At 42.0% G+C, this 24,930-nt stretch overlaps 1 protein-coding gene across 5 annotated transcripts in view; it reads left to right on the top strand.

The window, feature by feature from the left end:
* cdc42bpab (CDC42 binding protein kinase alpha (DMPK-like) b) overlaps positions 1–24,668 on the top strand; it is an 88,118-nt gene extending 63,450 nt beyond the window's left edge. The window contains exons 7-43 of one of the 5 annotated variants that reach the window (XM_053337266.1): positions 1–3; positions 145–283; positions 415–524; positions 640–719; positions 1,509–1,687; positions 1,801–1,923; positions 2,154–2,287; positions 2,743–2,864; positions 3,212–3,332; positions 3,875–3,985; positions 4,393–4,640; positions 6,288–6,393; positions 10,158–10,282; positions 11,171–11,276; positions 11,544–11,692; positions 11,785–11,876; positions 12,337–12,413; positions 13,968–14,006; positions 14,612–14,731; positions 15,478–15,561; positions 15,654–15,759; positions 15,921–16,057; positions 16,444–16,583; positions 17,292–17,373; positions 17,477–17,696; positions 18,110–18,172; positions 18,331–18,584; positions 18,750–18,874; positions 18,983–19,197; positions 19,289–19,386; positions 19,648–19,732; positions 19,868–19,991; positions 20,433–20,550; positions 21,045–21,162; positions 21,290–21,447; positions 22,377–22,451; positions 24,495–24,668. The exon at positions 1–3 is cut by the window's left edge and continues 198 nt beyond it. In XM_053337266.1, the coding sequence (XP_053193241.1) occupies positions 1–3; positions 145–283; positions 415–524; positions 640–719; positions 1,509–1,687; positions 1,801–1,923; positions 2,154–2,287; positions 2,743–2,864; positions 3,212–3,332; positions 3,875–3,985; positions 4,393–4,640; positions 6,288–6,393; positions 10,158–10,282; positions 11,171–11,276; positions 11,544–11,692; positions 11,785–11,876; positions 12,337–12,413; positions 13,968–14,006; positions 14,612–14,731; positions 15,478–15,561; positions 15,654–15,759; positions 15,921–16,057; positions 16,444–16,583; positions 17,292–17,373; positions 17,477–17,696; positions 18,110–18,172; positions 18,331–18,584; positions 18,750–18,874; positions 18,983–19,197; positions 19,289–19,386; positions 19,648–19,732; positions 19,868–19,991; positions 20,433–20,550; positions 21,045–21,162; positions 21,290–21,447; positions 22,377–22,451; positions 24,495–24,626 (4,518 nt within the window). In that variant the 3' untranslated portion in view covers positions 24,627–24,668. The remainder of the gene's footprint in view (positions 4–144; positions 284–414; positions 525–639; positions 720–1,508; positions 1,688–1,800; positions 1,924–2,153; positions 2,288–2,742; positions 2,865–3,211; positions 3,333–3,874; positions 3,986–4,392; positions 4,641–6,287; positions 6,394–10,157; positions 10,283–11,170; positions 11,277–11,543; positions 11,693–11,784; positions 11,877–12,336; positions 12,414–13,967; positions 14,007–14,611; positions 14,732–15,477; positions 15,562–15,653; positions 15,760–15,920; positions 16,058–16,443; positions 16,584–17,291; positions 17,374–17,476; positions 17,697–18,109; positions 18,173–18,330; positions 18,585–18,749; positions 18,875–18,982; positions 19,198–19,288; positions 19,387–19,647; positions 19,733–19,867; positions 19,992–20,432; positions 20,551–21,044; positions 21,163–21,289; positions 21,448–22,376; positions 22,452–24,494) is intronic. The other 4 variants (XM_053337267.1, XM_053337269.1, XM_053337268.1 and 1 more) reach the window with 4 other exon arrangements.
* The last annotated feature ends 262 nt before the right edge of the window (positions 24,669–24,930 follow it).

Below are 24,930 nucleotides of genomic sequence, written 5' to 3' on the forward strand. Positions count from 1 at the left end.
AAGGTGAGCTTATAGAGTTTGAGATATACATTTGACTAGACTATGTAATGGGTAGAGAAAGTAAGTTTTTAATGTTAATCTCTACCCTTTAATACACACTCAAACCTTTATTACCTCTAACATATACGCGCTCATTTTCCACAGGAGCGATTCCAGTTTCCACAGCAGATAACAGACGTTTCAGAGGATGCAAAGGATCTGATTCGCCGGCTGATTTGCAGTCGAGAGCACCGATTGGGACAGAACGGCATAGAGGACTTCAAGCAGCACCCGTTTTTCGTCGGTGAGTCCAACGTCACTGTATTGTTTAAATAGTACAGCAGGACAATATACTTAAATAGCTTTATTTGTGCTGCTCTTTTGTTTGAATCATGAATTATCTTGTGCTTCATCTGTGACCTCTCGTTTGTTCAGGCATCGATTGGGACAACATCCGTATGTGTGAGGCCCCCTACATCCCAGAGGTCAGCAGTCCTACAGATACCTCCAACTTTGACGTGGACGACGACTGCCTCAAGAATTCGGTAAGGGCCTAAAACAAGCATTTACACTAAATTATACTCTTGTGTTGGCTGTAAATGTGCTTATTAAAATGATAATCACACTTGTTTGTTATGTTATTTGTTAATTTTTTTTCAGGAGACAATGCCCCCTCCATCCCACACCGCCTTCTCTGGCCACCACCTGCCCTTTGTGGGTTTTACCTACACCAGTAAATGGTAAGTGCTACCAAGAAAAAATATGTTTATTTTGGTCATATTAGTTCATTCTTGAAGGGTCTTCCATCACAGCCATTAGGTGATTTGTGTATCTCTAGTTTCCTCTGCAATTTTGATTAAAAAAACAGATGATGGAAAAGTAATAAAAAGAGATGAAGAAAGAAAGAGCCTATTATTAGCTGGCTTTAAATGTCATTAGTCATTTTAAATAGGAGTCCTCCCCCTGCCCCAATATTATTCACTCCATCTAAAGAGGCGTAGGAGTGTAGCTCTTCACACTTAAGTGCTACCCGTGAGAAAGTAACAAACCCACCAGTAGCTTTCTTATCTCTTCAAGGCTCACTGATAATAGGCCTTTCCCACTCTTTCTTTCTCTTCCCCCCTGTCCCTCCACTCTTTATCTCTTTATCTTGTGCTCCCCATCTTCCCTTTATGTCCCTGTCATTTCTTCTCTCCACTCCTCCTCCTCCTCCTCTCTCCCCTCCTTCTTCCATGACTTAACATCCTCTCATCTTTCAACTCATCTCTATCTCTGTTGCCCACTTCCCCTTCCTGTTTCCCCTCCCCTGCTGTTTCTGTCGTCATTTCCTACCTCACTCTTTTCTCTTCCTTAAAAAAACACTTTCCATGTTGAATTTTTTTCCTCTGTTTAAAACCATGATGCTATTTTTTAACCTCTTATAACTAATTATTTGTAATTTTCATCACTGTTGCTGAACGTCTCTGATCTCATGCCTCCTACACCTTTCTCTTCCCAACCTCACCTTTTCCCGTCCTTCTCCCGTTTAGCACCATTTCTGACAGGGGTTGCCTGCGACAGCTGACAGGAGAGCCGGGAAGGGCAGGGCATGACCAGTTGGACCTGGATGTGCAGCGCAGCCTGGAAGACAGCCTGGCCACCGAGGCCTACGAGAGGAGGATCCGCCGCCTGGAGCAGGAGAAAGTAGAGCTGAGCCGCAAACTGCAAGGTGAGGCTGAAAGAGGAAGCAAAATAAATGCATATTTATCTTAAGGGTATTTTCCCTTCACATCTATGTTTGATAAAAAGAACATAACTGATGTTTCTTACCTGACCCGGCAGAGTCAACACAGACAGTTCAAGCACTGCAGCACCCAACAGGCGAGGGCCCCGTCAGCGCTAACAAGGAGGTGGAGATCAGGAGTCTGAAGAGCGAGATCGACATTCTCAAGAAGCAAATCGCTGGTCAGGAATTTCAAATAAACCTTTTTTTTTTTTTTACACTAACTGTAGTGGCTGTTTCTGATATTCATCAACTTCTTTTACTGCCTTACCAGACAAACTTTAGTCTGGGTAATACTAAACAGAATTTAGATTGTGTGTAAACACTGAGAACATGCAGCCACAATAAAATGTCACCATTGTTCATTCAAACCAACCCTAAATCTTTGTGTGTGTGTGTGTGTGTGTGTTAGACTCTGGCCAACTGGAGAAGCAGCTTGAGGATGTGACCTTGGCTCGTAGGGACTTGGAGGACTCATCCAAACATGTAAAGACTTTAGAGAAACAGATGAGGAGCATCACACAGGACAAGGATGACATGCAGAAGGTTTGTGTGTGTATATCTGTATGGATTAATTATTTCTTTATATTTATTCTCACACTGGCTGTAGTGCTGGAATAATTATCTGTAGCTCCAATTAATATAACCTGTAATAATAATGCAATTTTGACTCTTGGAACAATGATGCAATTTTTATCCATTAAAGTTCTTCTGTATTATTTGGCATGACATAATTATTCAATCATTCATTCATACAGTTTTCAGCATGTGTAAAAATTCACAGTGCAAGATGTTTAAAGCCCCACAAATTCATTCGTAGTTGTAGTTAGCATAGTAGTAGCTAGCTAGTTAGCATAGTATCTGAAACAGACAAAAGTATTGAGTGTGATCGTGTTGCACTCAATAGTCAATAGTGGCCAACCAGAAAAAGTCCTGTAAACTTCTTTATATTGAGGATTTCAGTGTTTACCTGCATTCATTCATTTTCTCTGTTGTGACAGGACCTCTTGGATGCTCACGAGAAGCTGAAGTCTCAGTCGAAAGAGCTGAAGGAAGCCCACAGCCAGAGAAAGCTCGCAATGCAAGAGTTTTCCGAGCTCAACGAGAGACTCACAGACCTCAGGTAACATCACTGCAGTGGTTCACCTTCTTCCTCTGCCAACACACTGCCTTTTTTCTTTACATGCACAGCTTCCTATTGAGGAATTTTATAACCATATTGACCATATTTGTCTAGAAACATAATCTTTATATGCAAGGACTGTAATAGCAGGTTTTTCACTAACTCAGCAGTAATGTGGCAACTCTTTCTTTATGATGTTTAACCTGCTGTATTATTTCATTTCATAATTGCTTTTTTGGTTGTTAATGTCAATCACCAGTAAATTAATAGCATAAGAAATCTCCTCTTTCTGTGTTTCACTCACCTGTACTATTCTCTCTCTGGTTCTGACTAAACTTTACACGCAGGTCATCAAAGCAGCGCCTTGCTCGCCAGTTGCGCGACAAGGAGGAGGAGATAGAGAGTCAAACACAGAAGGTTGAGGCTCTCCGCCTCGAGGTGCGAAAGGCCGAGAGGGCCAAGAAGGAGGTAGAGTAGACTCCCTGTGTTTGCTAGCACACCCTGTTCTCTCTCTGTTCACTGGTCAGTGCACAAATCAAACTTTTGCTCTCTGTGTGTTGTATCTGTATCATCTTACTAGATTTCCATGAATATTTACACAGTAAATTGGAAGCAATGTAGCAGTGGCTTCATTCCAGTGTGTAATAACTGTGTCCACACACTTGTAAAAACATTATGGAGATTGTGTGGGAAAGTTTTGATGTGTTCAGAGTAATATTATGCATAATAATCATAATAAGTCATATATATTCCTACACAGCTGAATGCAGTGGAATAAAGCCACACAATCAAAAGACACTGATTTGGATCTTGTGTATCAGTGCAGTACTTTAAAGCGTGGTTAAAATGTTTAAGTTGTATGTTTTTGTGTTTATAGCTCTGCAGCTTAGGGTTGTTGTTTTGCACATATGAAATGATCCCAACTTTTGCTCCTGCCGTGTGAGCAATAAATAGTGTATGATGTACACTTTCACCCAGTCACTGGAGTTTATGTGTGCATCCATGATTAGATGGAGGCGCAGACGGAGGAGCAGGCAGCAGAGGCGCAGAAAGAGAGGAAGCTGAGAGAGCGGAACGAGCAGTACAGCCGACAGCTGGAGGAGGAGTTGGAAGGTCTTAAGGTAAGAGTGCAAATACACACACACACACACACACACACACACACACACACACACACTGCTGAAAATTAACTGTTCATCAACTGAGTCTCTGCACATGCTTAAAATTAAGTATTAATATGGTTCTGTTTTTGCTCTGAGTTGTAGCCCTTTTTATACCTTGTCCTAAACTGTAGCCAACAATGGTCTGGAAACCCCTAAAACAAAGCTAAAAGTCAGCAGTGCAACCTTTAAGTGTCTTCATACTTACAGACTACACTGTCAATGTCCAATCTAAAATAAAAATGATGTCATGGACTGTCTCTTAAATCTTTCTCGCAGTCACAGTCACTCTTTGTGTCTCCTCATATCTCTTAACTTATCAATCCCACTGTCTCTCTCTCTTTCTCTCCCTCCCTACCTCTGCTTAGGTGAAGCAGGCTGGCTCTTCTGCTACCCCAGCATCAGCGGACCAGTCCCAGGAGGTGGGACGCCTGCGGGGAGATCTGGAGAAGAAAACGGTCCTTTACGAGGAAGAACTGGCACGCAGGGAAGCGCAGCATAGCACCGAGCTGAAGGCCCTGCGTAAAGAGCTGCGGGACGCTGAGAGCCAACACCTCGCCCTGCAGAAAGAGATCCTGATGCTCAAAGACAAGCTGGAGAAGACTCGCAGGGAGAGGTATACTATCACTTCACTTGTCTTTGATTTTGTGCCAGTTGTAACCATTGTTTTATAAGATAAATATTTTTCATACTTCAGTGTTTTTGGTGTAGAGCAAGTTAATGGTGTTGCTGTATATATTCAACTCCATAAACAGTGATTTTGTTGTTTTCTTTGTCTTTTCCAGTGATGATTGCGTGAGGTAATTACAGTTATATTAAAATGGCTCAGTTCCCCAGTCTGGCATAAATGTGTAGCTGTGAAGTGCTGCTTCTTTTGAATAGAAAGAAATAGCTAATAGCTACCCACCAAGAGGTAAAACTGTTATTACCCAGGGGTTCTCTAGTATTTTCATACCTCCATATTGACCCACAGTGGATGCCAGAATATTAAAGAGTCTTATTTCAAAGATGAAATTTGATGCTTTAATCCAAAGCACCAAACCAGAGCTATTAGTGCAAACATTTTTACTAATGGTCGCATCTGTGGTTTCCCACTCCATTAGCCGTGACACAGTTGGCATCTTTAATTTAATTCTACAACTGTCAAGTTAAAGGAAACCAATCCAAGCCTGTACAAATGGGGGTACAGTTTAACGACTGAGCAAATCCCCTTTTTATACTCATGTTTATCTCAGCTGCAAAATTAAAGTTAAAAGTAAACAGTCAAGCTGTTGCGGTTACAGTGTTTTAAAGACAGATAGATAGATAGATAGATAGATAGATCTAGGTCCACATTAATGTGCTGAGGCTGCATGATAATAGTGCAAACAGTAAGGCAAGACACTGCAAGTATGAGTCATTAAATATTAAAACAATAAATAAATATATATGAGCATTATAGTGCAACATCAGAGTTTAAAGTGAATGAATTTAGTCCAGGCTGTGGAAGGCGGGAGGTGGGGGGACTGTGCAAAAGGGCTAACATATCCAGTAAACATTTTGTTTAGTGAGGTAGAACAGTGAGGTACAGAAGAGTGATACAGAGGGTGGAGAGATGCAGAGATGTACTCATTTCTATTCACTCAGTTTAGATATTTCTTAATTGAAACAACATTAACATCATTAGACTAACTTGTTAAAAACTTGATTTGAGTGCATATTACTCAATTTCTGAATAATACAGTGAGGTTGAAAATGGTTTGGGTTGCAAAAAACAACCATTCTGTCTAAATGTGCCAACACAGAGGTTAAATACCAAGAAATATCTTATTTTTCTCCTGGAGACCCCCTGGTAGGTACTCAGGGGCACCTGATCCCCACTTTTTGAGAACTGCTGGTCTAATCAAATTTTAATAAAATCTTGTTTTTGAGGAGAAAGCCTTAGAGCTTTGTTTTTGTAGCCTCTAGTCTAACCTTCCTGTCTGGTGTTACTGCCATATTATTCTCACTACTTTCTAATTCATTTTTAAACACAACGCTGTATCAGATTCTAACTGCATTAATGTGTTTGAGCTGAATAATGTGTACCTGGTCTTAGTACCGAGCCTTTGATTTAGGATTTTGAAGACGTGTGGAGCTCAGGCCCACACACGAACAAAGGTAGGATAGATGGGGCTTTTTTGACCGAGGCTGAATGTGAAATTAGAGGATATTTGTTAAAATGAAGGTCAAAGTTAATACAGTATAAAAAGTTTCACAATCCTGTGCTTTCTCTTCTCTGCAGCCAAAGCGAGCGGGAAGAGTTTGAGACGGAGAATAAGCAGAAGTACGAGAGGGAAAGAGTTCTGCTTACCGAGGAAAATAAAAAGCTGTCCAGTGAGTTGGATAAGGTAAGATGTCTCATATACACGCAAAACAAAACAAAACAAATTTAAAAAATCACCCTGAAAACCCCCCACACAAGTCAGGTTTCTCTTTCTCAGGATCTGTCACTCTTTGTATCAGTATTTTTCGGTCTTGCTTTCTCAGCTTTTTAGCGATCTGTTTATCTCTCTAAAACACACACATGCAAAAAGACCACAATTCCCTAACCCGCCATAACCCCTCTCAGTCGGCCCAAGTGCTTTCATCACATTCCTCCCTCCACCCCCTCTCTCCTGGCTTTGCCAAAGAAATCACTGTTCAATATCCCTCATAAAAACACCCTGTAGCCTCCTACACAGTCAGATGGAATGACTCTCTGGATTATACTCTATTGAATTTGGAAATCTCTCTTGGAAGTTCAAGAAGGCCCCCAATTTAAACAATGTCTTTAGAAGTAGGAGGTTTTTGACGTATGGAAAAAAAAAATTGCTGGGGTGTTGTTTTTAAAGTCTGCAGCTGATTTAAAAAAAGAAAAAGAAAATATCTTGTTGAAATGTAGATAATATGGATGTGGGTGCCACTGGAAATGATAGCACATTCACTGTAGCTATTTAATGTATTATTCTGTTATTTCACCTCCTGAAAAATCGTATTTTTGAAAGCTTAAGCAGTCAGAATGTATTAGTGCTAGATAAGTCTTTAGTCTTTGCACAAACAGTTCTTAAATATATCCAGCAGTATCTGGAAATATTATTGTTTGACTGGTCTCATGTTTCAAGGGAGACATAATGTCAACACTGTTTGCTTAGCAAAATCAAGCCACTCTATCATCAATTATAAAGCTATTTTTCAATACTTGAGACATGGGAAACTTTAACTATTTTACCAGCATAGCCGTCAGTTATTGGACCTCTCTTACATTTTTCCCCCTTGAGGCTTACTCTATAAAATCCTTTGAGTCAGATTCACCAAACTCTCCTAACTGCACGAACTTAACAAAAATGATCCTTTACAGCCTGATGAATGCCAACAGTTCACAAGTAGCTGCGTGTTTATGATATGTGATCGCCTGCATGATTGACGCTCCCTAATGAGGTCACATCCAATCATTTTCACTTACAAAAATGTCTCTCCTCAGGGTAAGAAGAAATTCACAGTGTTTTCTCAAACTCTGCTCTTTGACTAAACGTAAAGGTAACAGTCAGTCGGCATATGAGGATGCCTGAAATATAAATTATACAGTATATATATCTCGCTATGTTTGTCAGTGCTGCCATTGCTAAGAAAGAAAGAGAGGGACTTGAAGTTAGATCCAAAAGTTTACATTTTTTGAGGGATTTTTAATGATGTATTTGGGTCAATGATGTGATGTAACCCAGTGTCAATTGGTGTAACCAGTATTTTTTTTTATATAAATAGGATTATATACAGGAACAATAACTGTGAACTAAAATGTGGAATAAATATAATTAACTTTGTAATACAACACTACGTTTTGTAACAAATTTTACATCATTCATCACAAATTATTTTGAAAAAATGGTCGTTTTTAGGATATGTTCTGCTCAATATTGACAAAATCATTTTCAAATTTAAAAGTAGAAATACTCCAAAGATGTTACATTTCATTTGATGTTTTAAAATCAAGTAATTATTTGTATAAGTACACTTAAATTCACTGCAGGTGGATAAAATATTTAATATTCATCATTCTTTTACGGTTACACCATTTGACATTTTCAAGAACATACAGTCTTACTTTTGTCATTTCAAATGATATAAAACCAACAAAAATACAAATGTATATTTTAACAAACCTGATGCTGCTTTTAAAACTATTTTTTAAGATATGTTTGAATTGCTCATCATGCCCCAACCCTTATTTGTCACTGACCCATTTATGTTAAAGGTGCCATGTATAAGAATTGACCACCTGATCCAAACAAATCCCCTCAAGCTCATCACCCCATCACCATCATCACTCACTGAATATAGCGTGTTTACAGTGAATCTGTACGGCGGTGTCAACATATCAAAATGCTACACAGACAATTAAAGCCAGTGGTAAATTACAAAAGAGCAGCACAGATCAGAGAGCGCTTGCACCACAAAGATCAATTACAACATAATTCTAGGTAACAATTAAATATTTACACACTTGCCCCGAGGGTAGATGTATATCATAAAATGTCACACAACTCAGTAATGAGTTTTTTTTCTGCCGTTTAACATAATTTTTTCATGAATTGCAGCCATTTTACAACACGTTCATCAAGTACAGACCTAATTTATTGATGATAATTCAATATAGATGTATCTTACTACAGTGTGCTGCGACCACGTAGCTGGTACAGCACAGTGCAGCAGAGATGGCCAGCTGATGTCTCACCCAATTAGCAGCTGCTGCATTGCAACATCAGTGAAACTTTCCAAATAGGCGTTATTTGGATAAAGTGAGCACATATTGGGATTCTAAATAGTTACTTTCTCGCCTGAAAAAACATTCAAGCTTAATAAAGAGACATATTAACAATCCCACAGTGAAACTTACAGCAGCTTTCAGCCTGGCTCCACCATTACTGTCTGTTGCTCTGGGCAGCGCTGCTACTTCTTCCTGTCATGTAGGACTGAGGACGATGACTCACTGTCTCTCCCAAGGTTCAAAGTGGTATTACAAGACAGGGTGGGCCAGATAGGGACAGAGTTAGCTAGTTAGCATGCTAACTTCAATAGATATCTCTTTAACACAATACGTATATACTGTATCTATTTTACATAGCTTCAAAACTGTTTTTTGTTCACATTCTGTTGATGATTTTAGTTAATTTTTGAATGTTTTAAACTAAAATTGTGGCCATTGTACCTTTTTTTTTAATGTCAGTTACCATATTATACAATGTGTTTCTGAGGAGGTACATAGTCTTTGCATTTCCATTAGTAATACAAGCCTGCTGTTACAACTAAATATTGTCATATGGGGTGATCTCACCACAGGGAAACCATTAAAGAATACTGCATATGGCATCTGGTAGGAGAGCTAGAGTAGATGCTGAAAAGCCAGCATTCATTTCGCTGCATATTTATGTTTATGTTTATTTCAGTGGCTCAGGGCCTTCTGCAGAGCACTGACATTACTTCATGACCATGACTGTCCTCACAGATACTCCAAACATTTATTGGCAACCACCCGCAGGTCTGGAAAGCAATTGCAAAACAATATTAAATTACCGTCTTAGCTCACAGATTACATCACAGTCTTGACAGTTGCAAGACGCCAAAAAATGTGCCCACAAAGCGAGGTATTCGAGCAAACAATAAGGCAGTTTGAGACTTGTAATGATGTCACCACGGTAATGTGCTCGCACACCTCTCGTATTAAAGGATTCAGGAGAACATTTCCAAATTCTCTGTGTTTATACGAAGTGTGCGTGTCTGTGTGTGTGAATGCATACACCTCCTACAATGGTCCAGTGTTGTTGAGCATCTGGGAGTTGAATCATAAAATCTGCGCATAACCTTGAACAATACCGTGATTAATTTTCCACATGTACTATACATATTGAACCAATCGTCACTTCAGAGGCTCGACACGTCTACGTGTAGTCGTGCAGCGACCGTTCACCTGCTAGACTCATTACACACCTCTCAAATGTTCTGTCATGGCGTGTGTTCATATATTAATTAATCAATGTAGCAGGTCCAGTACTTGCTAACGACAGTTTTACAACTTTCTGCTCTTTTTATATGATCTTTGTTCATCGTGTGTGTCCGTGTGCTTTTCCCCCTTCAGCTGACGAGCATGTTTGAGAAGATGAGCAGCTCCAACAGGCAGCTGGAGGACGAGATGAGGGAACTGGCTGACAAAAAGGAGAGTGTGGCTCACTGGGAGGCGCAGATCACAGAAATCATCCAATGGTGAGACACCACAACTCCCCGAAATGTGTTAAATACTTGCTGAGGTGTACACTTTCTCACCGAGGCTATATCACAAATTGAAAGATGCCTATAGCTTGCCTTACTCATGGAATACACACACACACACACACACACACACACACTCTCCTGTGTCGTCTAGCAGTGTATGGCCTCCAACACACAATATAACTGCAGCATTTTTCACATACCTCCGAAGATCTTAGAGCTACTTGACCCTCCCTTCCTCTCAGATCACTTCCCATTGCAGCTGACACCCTGCCAGCTGCTCGCCTCCCCTCTGTTGGACACGCCTGCGGTCTTCACATAGCACACATAGAACACGCACACACACACACACACACACACACACACACACACACACACACACACACACACACACACACACACACACACCCACATTCCATACATGCACATACAAATGTTGAGTCTGGTATTTCCGCTCTGAAGAATTCAGTGATCGGTATCGCCCCCTGGTGGAAATACTGTGCTGTGAATAAGTTACAAAAATGTCACATAGTTATTAATTGTTGAACAAAATAAATATATAAACACAGCTTTCTTAATTTATTTATTTTTGGGTGTGAACATGAACATTGTACCGTGCAGAATGAGGCACAGTAGACATTTTTAAGTGTGTGTTTGTATATTTGAATCGGGGTCAGTTTTGTGTTTATACTTTTAAGAGTGGCAGTGTTTATTCCTGCCTGAGTGTCGGGGATTAGAGAGGCGCCTCGGTTTGTTTGCATGCACTTAATGATGGAAGTGGAAATATTTTTGGGGTCGCTGTACATCAAGAGTGATACCATGTTGTTGTCCTCTTGCGTATAATAATGCACATATGCGTATTTTCTTTTGGGTTTGTTGCAGGGTGAGCGATGAGAAGGACGCTCGAGGCTACCTGCAGGCTCTGGCCACAAAGATGACCGAAGAGCTGGAGGGACTGAGGAACACCAGCCTGGGAGCGAGAGCCACGGTAAAACATACACACAGTATACACATATACACAACTACTGTAGATATTGTGAAGTAATAAAAGCCTAGTTATTGTTAATATGGAAGTATTTTGCAATTATTAACTGTGAAATAAATCAAACTGTGATGTACGAGTAGTTTTTTTTAGATAATTTGATTAGATAAAGCCATTTTATTACATTTTAATGTTATGTCCTATTGACGCAGTAATGGAGCTGCACTATTTGCTAATTTTTAATCTTTTTTTTTTCACCCCTCCTTGTCTTAGGACATGCCGTGGAAGATGCGGCGCTTTGCCAAGCTGGACATGTCAGCCCGTTTGGAGCTGCAGTCAGCCTTGGAAGCTGAGATCAGAGCCAAGCAAGGAATCCAGGACGAGCTGAACAAAGTCAAGGCCAACAACATGTCCACAGAATGGTACGGATACTTTACAGCAGCAGCTGAAGTAAAGTCTGTCCAAACCGGTTCTTTAATGTCTGATGCATTTATGTATTTCTCTGATCCTCCAGTAAACTGCAGGAGGTCGAGATTAAAAATCAGGAACTCCTGACTGAGATCGACAGGTTGAAGAAGGAGACGGAGGAGTTGCGGCTACGTAGAGGTACGAGTGAATATATGAAACACAAACACACACAAAAATGATGTGGCAGTTGTTGCTTTGAGTCTTAACATACATATTTTATCCCCACTGATGCCCAGAAGTTGTTGACACTTTTTCCATCACTGATGTTGTCACGGTCAGATCAGCTCTTGAAAACATACTTAGCATTAGAGGACTTCATAGTTAAGCTGTCAACTTCTCCTGAGAGATTATCACTGTAAAGAGGGTTATATTGCACCCGGGGACCCAAATTAGAGAGTTTTACGTCAGCACCCATATTTGAGAAATAAAATCATGTGCTATGTATATGAAAACGTATTGTTACTTAGGTCATATGAAACACCGCCCCACCACCACCTCTCAAGAAGCAGTCCTGTGACTCATTTTGTTTAAGTCACCCTTTGATGTTTTTAATATCACGTACTTAACCGCGGTTGTGTTATTTGTTCTGTGTCTGTAGGTGTCAAGCACCAGGATTCCCAGAATTCCTTCTTGGCTTTTCTCAACGCCCCCACCTCAGCGCTCGACCAGTTTGATGTAAGTATCCGTCAGTTAATCAGTAAAATAATCTTTAACGGGGGTTTTTATTTTTTATATATTAGAGATGTGAGCAACTACATATCTGTTAAAAAGTAGAAGATTGAAAATGTGTAGTCACAAGAAACTTTAAAATCGTTAATTGTCACCTTTATGTTTGTTTGAATCAGATTTATGTTTCAGTTTATTCTGTGTTGCTTCTTCGTTGCTTTTGTCATTTTTGTTCCCATGAATTTTCTCAGATTTTTTATTTATTTTTGTTGTATTGTTTTGTTTGTTTTTTGTTTGGTTGTTTCCTTGCTTCATTCTCTGGTACATCAGGACTCTTATTCCTCCTCCTCATCCTCTTTAATTGAGTTTTGGGAAGACGTAAGTTCCTCCTGGCGTAGTCGGAGGTTCATGTTTGTGTATTGCTGTAGGACTGTGAGCATTATTATTTTTTTGTACTAGCTGATAAAGACAAAAAAAAGGTGTAGATCTGTGTGAGTACATGCGTCTGTGAGTGTGAGCCTGTGCATCAAGTGTAACTGTGACTAAGAGTGGACCCGCTGCAAAAAATGTCAGTCTGTCATTTTAACAAGGTGCATATTATTTTTCCTTACTCAAAATTAAATGTTTAACCCTTACATACTGTTCAGGGTCAAATTTGACTAATTGTTTTTTACATTTAAGAGTTATAAAAACACCCTATACACATTTTCTTTAGCCCAACTTTTCCTAATGGGACCTAAAGTTTACATTTTTATGTAGCTGATACACAATTTTATACACATTTTTATTGTTGTACTCATCATAATCTATCTAATCTTTTCCAGGACCATAAAATAGTGATTGTGAATGTCTTTTTTTGATAAGATTAATGAAACATTTTTTATTATGACTGATGGTGAATTTATGAAACATGAGTCAGAATATGAACAGTATGTAAGGCTCAAAGATATTATAAATTCAAGATGTATCAATCATATTGGACAAAGAGTGACATTAACTCATCCTAATGTCACTTAATGCTTAAATCTGGAGGAAATACTGCCTAAAGTCACTTGTTATGATTGGCATTTTTTTGCAGTGCAGTATGCAGGAGCTGGCTAGTGATTTTTAGGCTAGTGGGTATGTGAATGGCTCTACTTTGGCTTTCTAGTGCTAGGACCTGGTTTGACCCCAACTATAAAGTGCACAGTATGTTATTTTAAAAATCCTTCATAAGCCCCTTAATCTTCTGGTTTATAGGTTTTTCAGCCAGAAACTGATCTGTAGTATTCAACGTGCCTCCATACTGACTTTCCCAGCTGTTCCCTCCCTCCCCCTCCTCGTCATTATGTGTACTTTTCTACATTAGCACCCATCCCCATCCTCACTCTCCAGTTTCCGTCCTTCAGTTGAACCCTGGTGGACTCACACCCACCCATAGTAGTTTAAAATAATGAAAGCTTGTCTCTGTTTTTTTAAATGTGATGTTTTCAGCTCAGTCTTTTCTGATATTCACTCATGTCTGTGTCTTCTGCCACCTCTCTGCCTCTCTCTCTCTCTCTCTCTCTCCTCCTGCCACTGAAGCGCTCGCCGTCCGTCGGCCCATCTAGCAAAGGCAGACGTGTAAGCACCACAGCATCACTGCGCTCTGTGATCGCTCCCATTCAGCTTCTCTTAATGTACCTTAATGTCTCGTCACGTGAATGTTTAATATTGTGTGTGTTTGTGTTTTACTGTGGCTGTTTGGTTGCATGGCAGGTTTTTTATTTTTTATTGTTTATGACGGGTGTGTTATCAAAGGTTTTAATTGGTTTGATTTTTCCTATTTTAATCACATCGGGTTGCTACATACTCTGCCTGTGTGCACTGGTGTGTGTATATCTTCCTTTTTGTTCCTCGGTGTAGCTCTATGAATCACCGTGCATGGTGGATGGTATACGCTTGTGGTGCTGCCAATTAGCATGGTCTGTGGGCTGTATCATTATTATTATTATTATTATACATGGTGCACAATAAAAGTTGTGGTCAGTCTGACTATGTAAGCTTTCAAAGTCCAGACCACAATATCTGTTTATTGTATTTCCCCATTGGTATATTCTGCCCCCCCCCCTCCCCCAAGCATGGATGCTCCACATTTATCTCTTGATTTGTTTTGTTCCACTAACACTTTGTACTTCTTTCTCTCTACCTCCTCCTCCTCTCTTCCTCTTCTCATCTTCCTCTCTCAGGTGGACTCTATGGACAACTTCACCCCCTCCAACACTCCATCCCGGGAAGATGACCCCAAGGCCCACCTCAAGTCCCGCTCGCGCTCACCCTCCATGGCTAGCGATATGGAGCCCATAGAGGTCAGACAATCCCACAATCCCTCAGTCTGGCTGGGTATCTGTAGACCACAGTGACTGCTACATGCTGAAATTAAAAAGCCTGATGAGGAAAATAAGAAAAATGATAGTGACGCCTAGCTTCAGGAGCCGGTGTCACAAAATCACAGCATGTTTGTCTGGCAAGAAAAAATGGGTCCAAATACTTTCCATACTCATTCAATTGACTATTTTCAATCGAACGTTCAGCTGAAACAGCTACTCAGAGTATCTCACAATACTGAGACTGTCAGATAGGTCAGCCCTTGTGAATTGCAAGTAACTCAATTATGGAGCAATGCAAAACAACAGCAGTGCAACACAATAAGTGGGAGAACATTGAGGTTGGCAGGAGGCGCCAATCTAAATTGAACATTGGCACATTTTCACTGTCGAATGAGATGCTGCGAGTGAAAACTGGAGACTCCAGTCTGTTCTTATTTTAATGGCATTCAGGAAAAAGGCTTGTTAGTCAAAGTGGGAGCAGAGCTGTCTTGCTAGCTTCTCAAATTAAAAGGTAGTAATTTAAAACTAAGTGGTACAGTACTTAATATGAGACAACTGCATTTAGTGAATTTAATGCCAGCTGTAACGTCTGTCAAAGACTTTACTCTGAGCTGTTTCTTTTGCCTGGGTTAATATTTACTGGTCTAAGTTTTATGGCACTAATATATAGCCAAGATGCTCTGCTGTGTTTCACTGCTTAATATTTCGTGTGTTCACTCACGCAGTTGATAGACCATCCTCCTCGCACAGTCCAGACCCCCACCATGCGCTCAGGAGGGTACGGCAGCATCGGCCGTTCCTCCCCTAAGGTTTGATACTTTTTCTGTGCAGTCACACTTCATCATTTACAACACATTCAACCTCAAGATTAATAAAAAGTTTGTTGTTTTGTTCTCCAAAGCCCAAAGCACATCAGTTCGTGGTGAAGTCATTCAACACGCCCACTAAGTGTAACCAGTGCACTTCTCTCATGGTGGGACTCATACGTCAAGGTTGTACTTGTGAAGGTAAGATGTCATTTTAACTATAACGCACTTAAAACCTACATAACTTTTGTCTTTAATGATTCCGGCTCTTTTATTCTCATGTTAAAATGGAACTAAGAGCATTGATGAGTTAAACCTCTCGTTTGTCTTCATATCGTCTCTTTCTGTGTCCTCTCCTCCAGTGTGTAACTTCTCCTGCCACGTAACATGTGCGGACAAGGCTCCAGCTGTGTGTCCCGTGCCGCAGGACCAGACGAAGGGCCCGCTTGGTATCGACCCTCAGAGGGGTATCGGTACCGCGTATGAGGGTCACGTCAGGGTGAGTGACACACTGACAAAGGCCTCGGTTGTCTGTTGGCCGGCGACTCGGTTGTTTGCATCAACACACAAACATGAGACAGTCAGCTGAAAAGAATGCAGATGTTTGGAGACGTCGGGACAAGCCGCTAATGTCTGACATGTTTATTTAGTCTGGAAATAAAACGTCACCCTTTAGTCTCTATTTTCTGCTTGAATCCACTTAAACATAAACATAAAATACTGCTTTTGGTAGATGTATTATTTTTAAATTGCCATGACTCCTCACACTCATGTACAGATGCCCTGAGTAGGACCTGTTTTCATGCACCTTCTAAACCTCAACAATTTTTTTTGTACTGATCTAAGTATTAAATGACTAAACTGAACTTCTTTTATGTGTCGTAGGTGCCCAAACCAACAGGGGTGAAGAAGGGTTGGCAGAGGGCGATGGCTGTGGTGTGCGACTTCAAACTGTTCCTCTATGAACTGGGAGAAGGAAAAGTAACACAGCCGAGTGTCGTAGTCAGCCAAGTTATAGATATGAGGTAAGACGACCCCACATGTAGTATAAACAGTAGAGCTGAACCAGTTGGTTGATTAATGTATTAGCTGATGGACAGGAAATAAATCAGTAAATCTGGTAATAGTTAATAATTTCATTCTTCAGCTTTGGCTTTTCAAGTCTGAATGTTGGCTTGTGTTCTCTGTCTTCTCTGATAATAAACTGAATACCTTTGGGTTTTGAACTGATGGTCAGATAATGGAAACTAGGAAATTTGAAGGCCTTTGTCAATATTTTCAGACATTTTATTGACCAAATATTCAATAAACTAATTGAGAAAACAATCTGCAGAACAATCAGTAATGAAAATAACCATTTAGTTGTAAAAATACTTTTTTACTTATAAACACTTGATTTCCAAGATGTTAACATACTGTAAAATAGAGCTGATTGTTTTTTTTATTATTGATTAATTATTAAGGAAACAGTAAAAAGTTCACATCAATCCAAGGTGACGCCCTCAAATGTCTTGTTTTGTCCAAGCAATGGATATAACAAATCAAAGATTCAGTTTACAATAATGGAAGACAAGAAAAAGCTGCAAATTCTTACATTTTGAGGACCTGAAACCATGAACTTAAACAATCAATAATATTCAATGGATAATCAAAGATCAAAGATTGCAGATTCATTCAATCAAGTAATCAGTGACGTCCTGATGTCTAACCTTCGATCTCATTGTTTCTTTCAGGGACGAAGAATTTTCAGTCAGTTCTGTTTTGGCCTCCGATGTCATCCACGCCAGCCGCAAAGACATCCCGTGTATATTCAGAGTAAGTTCTGTCTAATGTTTAAGCATCAGCAGCTTAAAAACAGCAAAAATATGTTTTAATGTGACGTTTTGCATCCTGTCCTCACCCCTTTCCTCTCCTTAAGGTGACAGCGTCCCAGCTCTCTCCCTCCAGCAGCCACAAGCCCTCCATCTTGATCCTGGCCGACAGCGACCAGGAGAGGAACAAGTGGGTGGGTCTCCTCAACGAGCTCCACCGCATCCTCAAGAAGAACAAGCTCAAGGAGCGATTCGTCTACATCCCCAAGGAGGCTTACGACTGCACGTTGCCGCTCATCAAGACGACACAGTCTGCTGCTATCATAGGTGGGCACAAAAGACCCGAAACACACACGATAAAAGAAAGAATCAATGCAGTATCCAAACCAAATGTACTGTAAATACGCTGCTTCTTATTAAAACCCTTTCATTTATTTATCATCCAATCTGTATCCATCATCTCAGAGATAAATACCTCCTTGTTTGTGTATTTTTAGCTCAGCTGCTCCACATACAGCCGAATCCTCATCTTTGATATTATTTTGACCTTTGTGGCTCGAGGCTGAATTCATAAGACAACCAATTAGAGTCAAGAAACCGTCTATACTCCGCAGCTCAGCGTCTACTCTGTTATGAAAATAGGAGTTAGCAGATTGGAACATTTTTTGCACAGGATGCCCTTTTCTGTCCCCCGTCTGGCTCTGAAATGACCGTCTCTTCTCATTTGTTTTGCTCCTCAGATCACGAGCGTGTCGCCCTTGGCAACGAGGAAGGCCTTTTTGTCATCCATGTCACCAAAGATGGTAAGATCCACTTGGACGTTGTGTTTCCTTCTCTGCGCTCTTGTTATTTTTTGTTTTAGATGTTTACACAGATAGAGAGAGTGGATTGATGATCTGTTTCCAAAACCCGCCTGCCTCTCTTCTCGTCTAATGCCCTCGCTCTACCTCCATCCTCCTAGAAATTATCCGGGTGGGGGACAACAAGAAGGTGCACCACATCGACCTGATCCTCCAGGAGCAGCTGCTGGCCGTTATCTCCGGCAGGAACCGTCACGTCCGTCTCTTCCCCACGCAGGCCCTGGACGGCCGCGAGACCGAGTCCTACAAGCTAGCTGAGACAAAGGGCTGCCAGACCATCGTCTCCGGCCCTGTCCGCAACGGCTCTCTCACCTGCCTCTGCGTCGCCATGAAGAGACAAATCATTTGTTACGAGGTCAGAAAAAACACTGACTGACTTATTATTATCTCATAAAATTTAACAACAGTTTCACTCTTTCACGTGGTGGCTATCATGAGTCGTTAAGAGACTCTTCGTCCAAGCTACTAATATTTCTGTTTTGCGCAGTTTATACTAACAAAAAACTATTTTTCTCTTCAGGTGAATAAGAGCAAAGGACGCCACCGTCGGCTGCGGGAGCTGCAGGCCCCGGGGCCCGTCCAGTGGATGGGTCTGCTCAGTGAGCGTCTCTATGTGGGCTATCAGTCTGGCTTCACCCGATACAGGTACCCTACTCATCTTATCTGTCTCCTGTATGGTTTTCAATGTTCTGCTTCTTATTTAAAATTTTAATCTAATAAATCTGACTTTGTGTTTTTTGATCACCTCCACAGCGTCCACGGCGACGTGTCCCCAGTAAACTTGCTCCACCATGAGGACCACACACTGGCCTTCATCCCCCAGCAGAACCTGGAGGCCCTCTGCGCCGTGGAGATTTCCAGCAAAGAGCTGCTGCTGTGCTTCAGCTCCATCGGGGTGTACGTTGACTCTCAGGGCCGCAGGTCACGTCAGCAGGAGCTCATGTGGCCAGCCGTGCCCAACGCTGCCTGTAAGTGTAGAAATAAAGTTAATTTATAACAATAATGATTAATAAAAAATACACAACCAAACTTTAACTTGGCCTTTTTTTTTCTCTCCAGGCTACAACGCCCCCTACCTGTCACTGTACAGTGAGAACGCTGTGGACGTGTTTGACGTGAACACCATGGAGTGGATTCAGACTATCCCTCTGAAGAAGGTGAATGCTTTGAATGTCATATGACTGCAGCCTCAGCAGAAATGAAGCATCTTTGGCGCCACCTGGTGGATTTAGTGAATTATTTCTGTTTCCCCCCCATCAGCATAGCAACCTGATTTTATTCTTTTGTTTCTTTTGCTTCATCAACAGTTGAATAAAATCCAGATATTGAAGTGTTTATAAATTCCTAGATAGAAACAGAGGAGTAGAGTTCAGTTATTGGAAGTGTATTGATGATGGATTTCTGTGATTTCTCTGCAGGTGCGACCTCTGAACATTGACGGCTCTCTGAATCTACTCGGCCTGGAGACAGTCCGTCTGATCTACTTCAGAAACAAGATGGCCGGTAAGAATTTAGTGTATTGTGTGAGGGTTTAAACAGTTGTTTAGTTAAGCAGCTGTAGAAGCATAGATATCATTCTCTGCCTCTCTGTGTGCACATTTGCAACACAATGATGGAAACTTTGCTGCGATCTTCCAGAAGGAGACGAGCTGGTCGTTCCGGAGACGTCAGACAACAGCAGGAAGCAGATGGTGCGCAGCATGAACAACAAGAGACGATTCTCCTTCAGGGTGCCAGAGGAAGAGCGACTTCAGCAGAGGAGGTTAGTTTACCTGCAGCACGTCGCTCTGAACGCCAGGAAGATGTTTTAACAACCTGCGACTGAAGTAGTTTTAATTCTTTTATTAAGATTTCTCTTCTAATCTGTATTTTATTTCTTTCTAGATGTTTCTTATGTCTATTTTTTTATGTGCAGCAGCTTATAAGTTCATTTTATTGTCTTTCCTCTTTCTAAGTTTTATTTTTATCATCCTTTATTGCATTATTTATAACTTTTTGTCTGTTTTAATGTTGCAAAAGGTTATGAAATCTAAGGGGAAAGACTGTACAAGTGGATAAAAACAAATGAGTTTCAGCTGTGTAGTGAAATCTAAAATCATCAACATCACAAGTGTTCACTTTCCAGCTGCCTCAGTGCACCGTCTACACACATCTACAGCTGCAGTCGTGCCTCTACTCATGTTTTTTTTGTGTGTGTTTTCAGAGAGATGCTACGAGATCCAGAGATGAGGAACAAGCTGATCTCCAACCCCACAAACTTCAACCACGTGGCCCACATGGGACCAGGAGACGGGATCCAGATCCTTAAAGACCTGCCTATGGTATACACACATTTTACATAAGTGAAAAACTAAGCATGAAATAAGCACATTTTTAACACACAGGCACATAGATATGAATAAAACAGTAGTGTGTAGACCTGCAAACAGTCTGTCGCTTAGAGTCCAGCATGTTCGTCCCCATTTTATAACCTGACCTGAACAGCTGAGAATCATATAATAAATCCACAGTGATAATCCTTCACTGATTCCCTCTATCTGATCTGTTGTGTCTATGCATCAAAAATCACTTTGATGCATTTTTTATCATTTATGGAGACTATGAATGCATGTCCTCCTGCCCAGATCTCAAGTGTTCAGTCACATACAGGTTACATCAGTGTTGAGTTGTGTGAGCGTGACACCTGCGTGTATATCTGCACCTCCCTCACTCCTCTCCTCTCCCCTGCACGGCACTCTGCCCTTTGTGTGCGTGTGTGTGTGTGTGTCTGTGCGTATGTGTGCGCGTTTTTTTTCCTGTGCGTGTTTAAAACCAGAACGTCCGTGTTCAGGAGAGCCGCGCGGGCTTCAGCGGTTCAGTCAGCATCCCCTCCATCACCAAGAACCGGGCCGAGCCGGGCCGCTCCATGAGCGCCAGCAGCGGACTGGGCATACGTGAGTAACAGCAGCTCATCATAAAAATCTCTGCAGACGCTGTCGTCATCTTCAGCCCCCCCGCCTTCCCCCTCCACAGACTGGACTGACTCCCTCTGTCTGTCCTCCTCCTCCTCTTCTCTCTCAGGCTCGTCCTCTCAGAACGGCAGTGCGCTGCGCAGGGAGCTGTCGGGGGGCAGCTACGGATCCAAACGCCAGACCATGACCTCTCCCTCCGAGAGCTCCCTGTCGTCTGGAGGAGGGATGGACTGTGGTGACGCTCCGCTCTCACAGTTCGACAGAGAGGTCAGTATATACACCCACACGTCCTCTACAGCTCCACACGTGGTCGACCCCGTGCTCTGATCAGAAATAAGAGAGGACTTAGATTTAAGGAATGGTTACAGGGAACTAAAACCTCTTATCTTGTCTTAATTACACACTCCATCTTTAATGAACTGTGATTGGACACACTGTTATAAACTGAATGCCTTCATGTGATTGTAGTCTTTTAGAGATGAAGTTTATTTGATGAAATAAAAAAAACGGATCTCGTTGTTCCCCCATTGAAAGAACTCCTCCCTCTATCCCATCCGTCACAAACATCCCAGCCTCTGTGTGCAGGCCCCGTCACCCCATCCCACGTCTGCGACCGATTGGTTAGCTCCCCTGTGATGTCATACTTCCGCAGCAGCGCTTTGGTAGTGAGGCCTCTGGCTTTTCTCCTTTTTTTTACCTGCAAATGTAGAGACAGACTGTCGTTGCCCCCCCCCCCCCCCTTCGCCTCCCATCATGGTGCCGGCTTCAGGTTTATGTTGAACTCACTGTGACCCTCTTTAACCAGCCTGTATGAGGAGTTAAGACGCAGACCTGCTTCCTGATTAGTAGAACTTAGTTAACCCTGCAGCTTAGATCACAGTTTCAGTTGCGTTGCTTATCAAACTTCATATCAACATTGACTGCGGTAGTTTTTTTTTTGCGGTTATGGGCAACCCCCCCCTCCTCCCTCCCTCCCCATCTACCCACCTCCTCTAAAACCGCCTGCCATCCTTCCTGTGGCTCCCCATCCTCATGGCCCTCGAGCCTGGAAGCTGTCAACACCATTTTGCCGCCATGTCTCGCCTCTCTCCACCCTCATCCAGCTGCGCCCCGCCTCCCTCCCCCTTTCTCCCCTATCCTCCCACCCCAGCATGTTGTCTGTGGGCTGGGCGCTGAGTCTGAACTCTCCTCTGCAGTGGCAGGCAGTCTCACCGTCGGAGAAGACCCCCGATCTGAAAAGGGCTTTAAGGACCCTGCTTAGTAAGATGAAGGTAATGTCAACAGCTGCAACGACTTTGCACCCAACACCCACTTTTTTGGAGCACTGTGTCCACATGCCAACTGTGTTATATGTGTATTCATAAGCACACACACACACATACACACACACACACACACATGTTGTCATGGCCCCCCCCCCCCCCCTTCCTCCTTGCTGCACCATTTCAGCCCCTGTCACATCCTGCGGCGTCTGATGTCTGATGGGTTTGTCACATCCTTCACCGGAGAATCAGATGCACGATCAGCCTGTCTCGTCACCGGGTGCTGCTGCTGCTGCTTCCTCCCACCTCAGCCAATCACAGAGCATGTCCACTTCCATACGGCTCCCCCGACGGCCCGCCCGTGTTTCAAAAGCACAAATAATATTTAAAATGTACTCTGTGTTAGTCTGCGCTCACCTGGATGCAAAAACATTCAAAAATGCAAAAAATCATTATCAATAAGACTGAAAAACGGATATTAGAATTAAGGCTGGGTGATATGGGCAGAATCAAATATCGCAATATTTTTGACCAAATACCTCAATATCTATATTATCACAATATTGTAGGGATGATTATCGGTGCATTCCCAAAATATTAACACAATGGGATTTTTGATAAATATTCATCAGTCATGTAGATATAATGACTAAGTGGATAACGGCAGATAAAAGAACAGTCTGTTAAGCTCATAAAATTACATTATTACTGTAATGCAGCCTTTAAAAGCAGGAAAAGACCCTTACTTCATATCACGATATTCAAATTCTAAGACGATATCTATGAAATATCACGATATCGATGTAATGTTGATTTATTGCCCAGCCCTAATTAAAATAAATGTGATACAGCTGTGTTATTAGAGCAAATCCTGACAGACACATCTGCAGCTCTTATGTGTGATTAATCAATACGGGCGAACAGATAAAGAGTTGAGTCAGTGTAGCGGGGGCAGCGAGAGCCCCTCACGCTCATAAAAACACCAAACACATCAGAAGCGGCCGCTGCCCGTCTGCACTGACTCATCCGTGTGCGCTTCATCTCCTCTAGCTGACATGACAAGTGTTGAAGTGTTGAGTGTCTGTGGGGGTTTTTTCACTTTTTTTTTTATTAGCTCCTCAGTCTGTTTTTCCCCGTAGCTGTGGATGTTTAGAAAGGACACAGTAAAAGGATGACTGCGTGCTCTTCATGTCAGATCCAAACAGGAGACGACCGCTGTGCTGTACATCCATCGTCATCATCGTCTTACTCACTGAACTGGAAAAAAAGGACACATGAGATCATTATAAGAGTGTTGCTGCTACAGTTCTTGAAATCAGATTTAAAGCTTGACAGAGGAGGTTTAAACTCTTTCCACAGCAAAATAAAAGCACATCACAGGGTATCTACACAGGTTTTAACAACAAATGTAATGACAATAATAATATTAATAATGCAAAAGCAGGATGTTACTGTTGTAGTGGGTTGAGATGGAGCTCATTATAAAGTCTTTATAGGCTAAAGGACTGCAGCTAATGATTCTAAATCTGACTTCATCATCACTTTCAGTTTTTTGGGGGTTAAATTCTGAGATCTAATAATAACCCACTGATTTAAATCATACTGTATGTGATATATACAGTATGAGGGTGAACCCGCTCCCCCTTCACCTCACCACCACCACCACCACCACCACCTCCCCCCTTTCTCATCTGCCCTGCCCCCCCCCCCCTGCATGTTTGTTTTCCTCCAGCTGATCATTTCTGGTCAATTGAGCCGTTTCATCTGCTGATGAAGTGGAACATAGTGGAAGACGAGGTGTTTGTAGGGGGGGCTGGGGAGGGGGAGGGGGAGGGGGTGAAGTGCTGTTCTCCATCTCAAATGAATAATAAGAGAATCCACCTCAGCTCAGACTAAGAATAAGATTTAAATATAGACGTTTTTATATTTTTATACATTAAAACATATAAAATCTAATTAATGTATATTTTTTTCTTCTGTCCCTTTATTTTCACCCACTTTCTTCATCTCTTCTTCTTTTTTTTTCCTCTTTTTTCCTCTCCTTTCCTCCAGGATTCGGACTCACCGCGTCACTCCACGGCCTCCAACAGCTCCACCTTCAGCAGCCCCCCGAGTCCGGCCTCCCCACACAAGACCAAGTCCCTGTCCCTGGAGAGCACAGACCGGATGGGCTGGGACACATGAGTCCCCGCCACTCTTCCACTACCCCCCACCCCGCCACCAAACCGCCCACCCAACCCCACCTGACCCCACCCACCCACTGACAGCACAGGACTCTCCAAAAAAAAAAACCTTCTTCACCTACTCTCGCAATCCTTTCTGAAATATTTCCCCACTGCCCAGAGAACTGCACCTCCTGTCTGCCCCTCCCTCTCCTCCACCTCCTCCCACCCCCCCAACCCCCTCCCACCTTCTTTTCCCCTCCTCGATGAACATTTGTCCCACCTTTAAACCTCCTCGATCTGTCTCAGCGTACTTCCAAGTCGGG

Source organism: Scomber japonicus, chromosome 17 (genome assembly GCF_027409825.1).
Source record: "Scomber japonicus isolate fScoJap1 chromosome 17, fScoJap1.pri, whole genome shotgun sequence".
NCBI classification, from domain to species: Eukaryota; Metazoa; Chordata; class Actinopteri; order Scombriformes; family Scombridae; genus Scomber; species Scomber japonicus.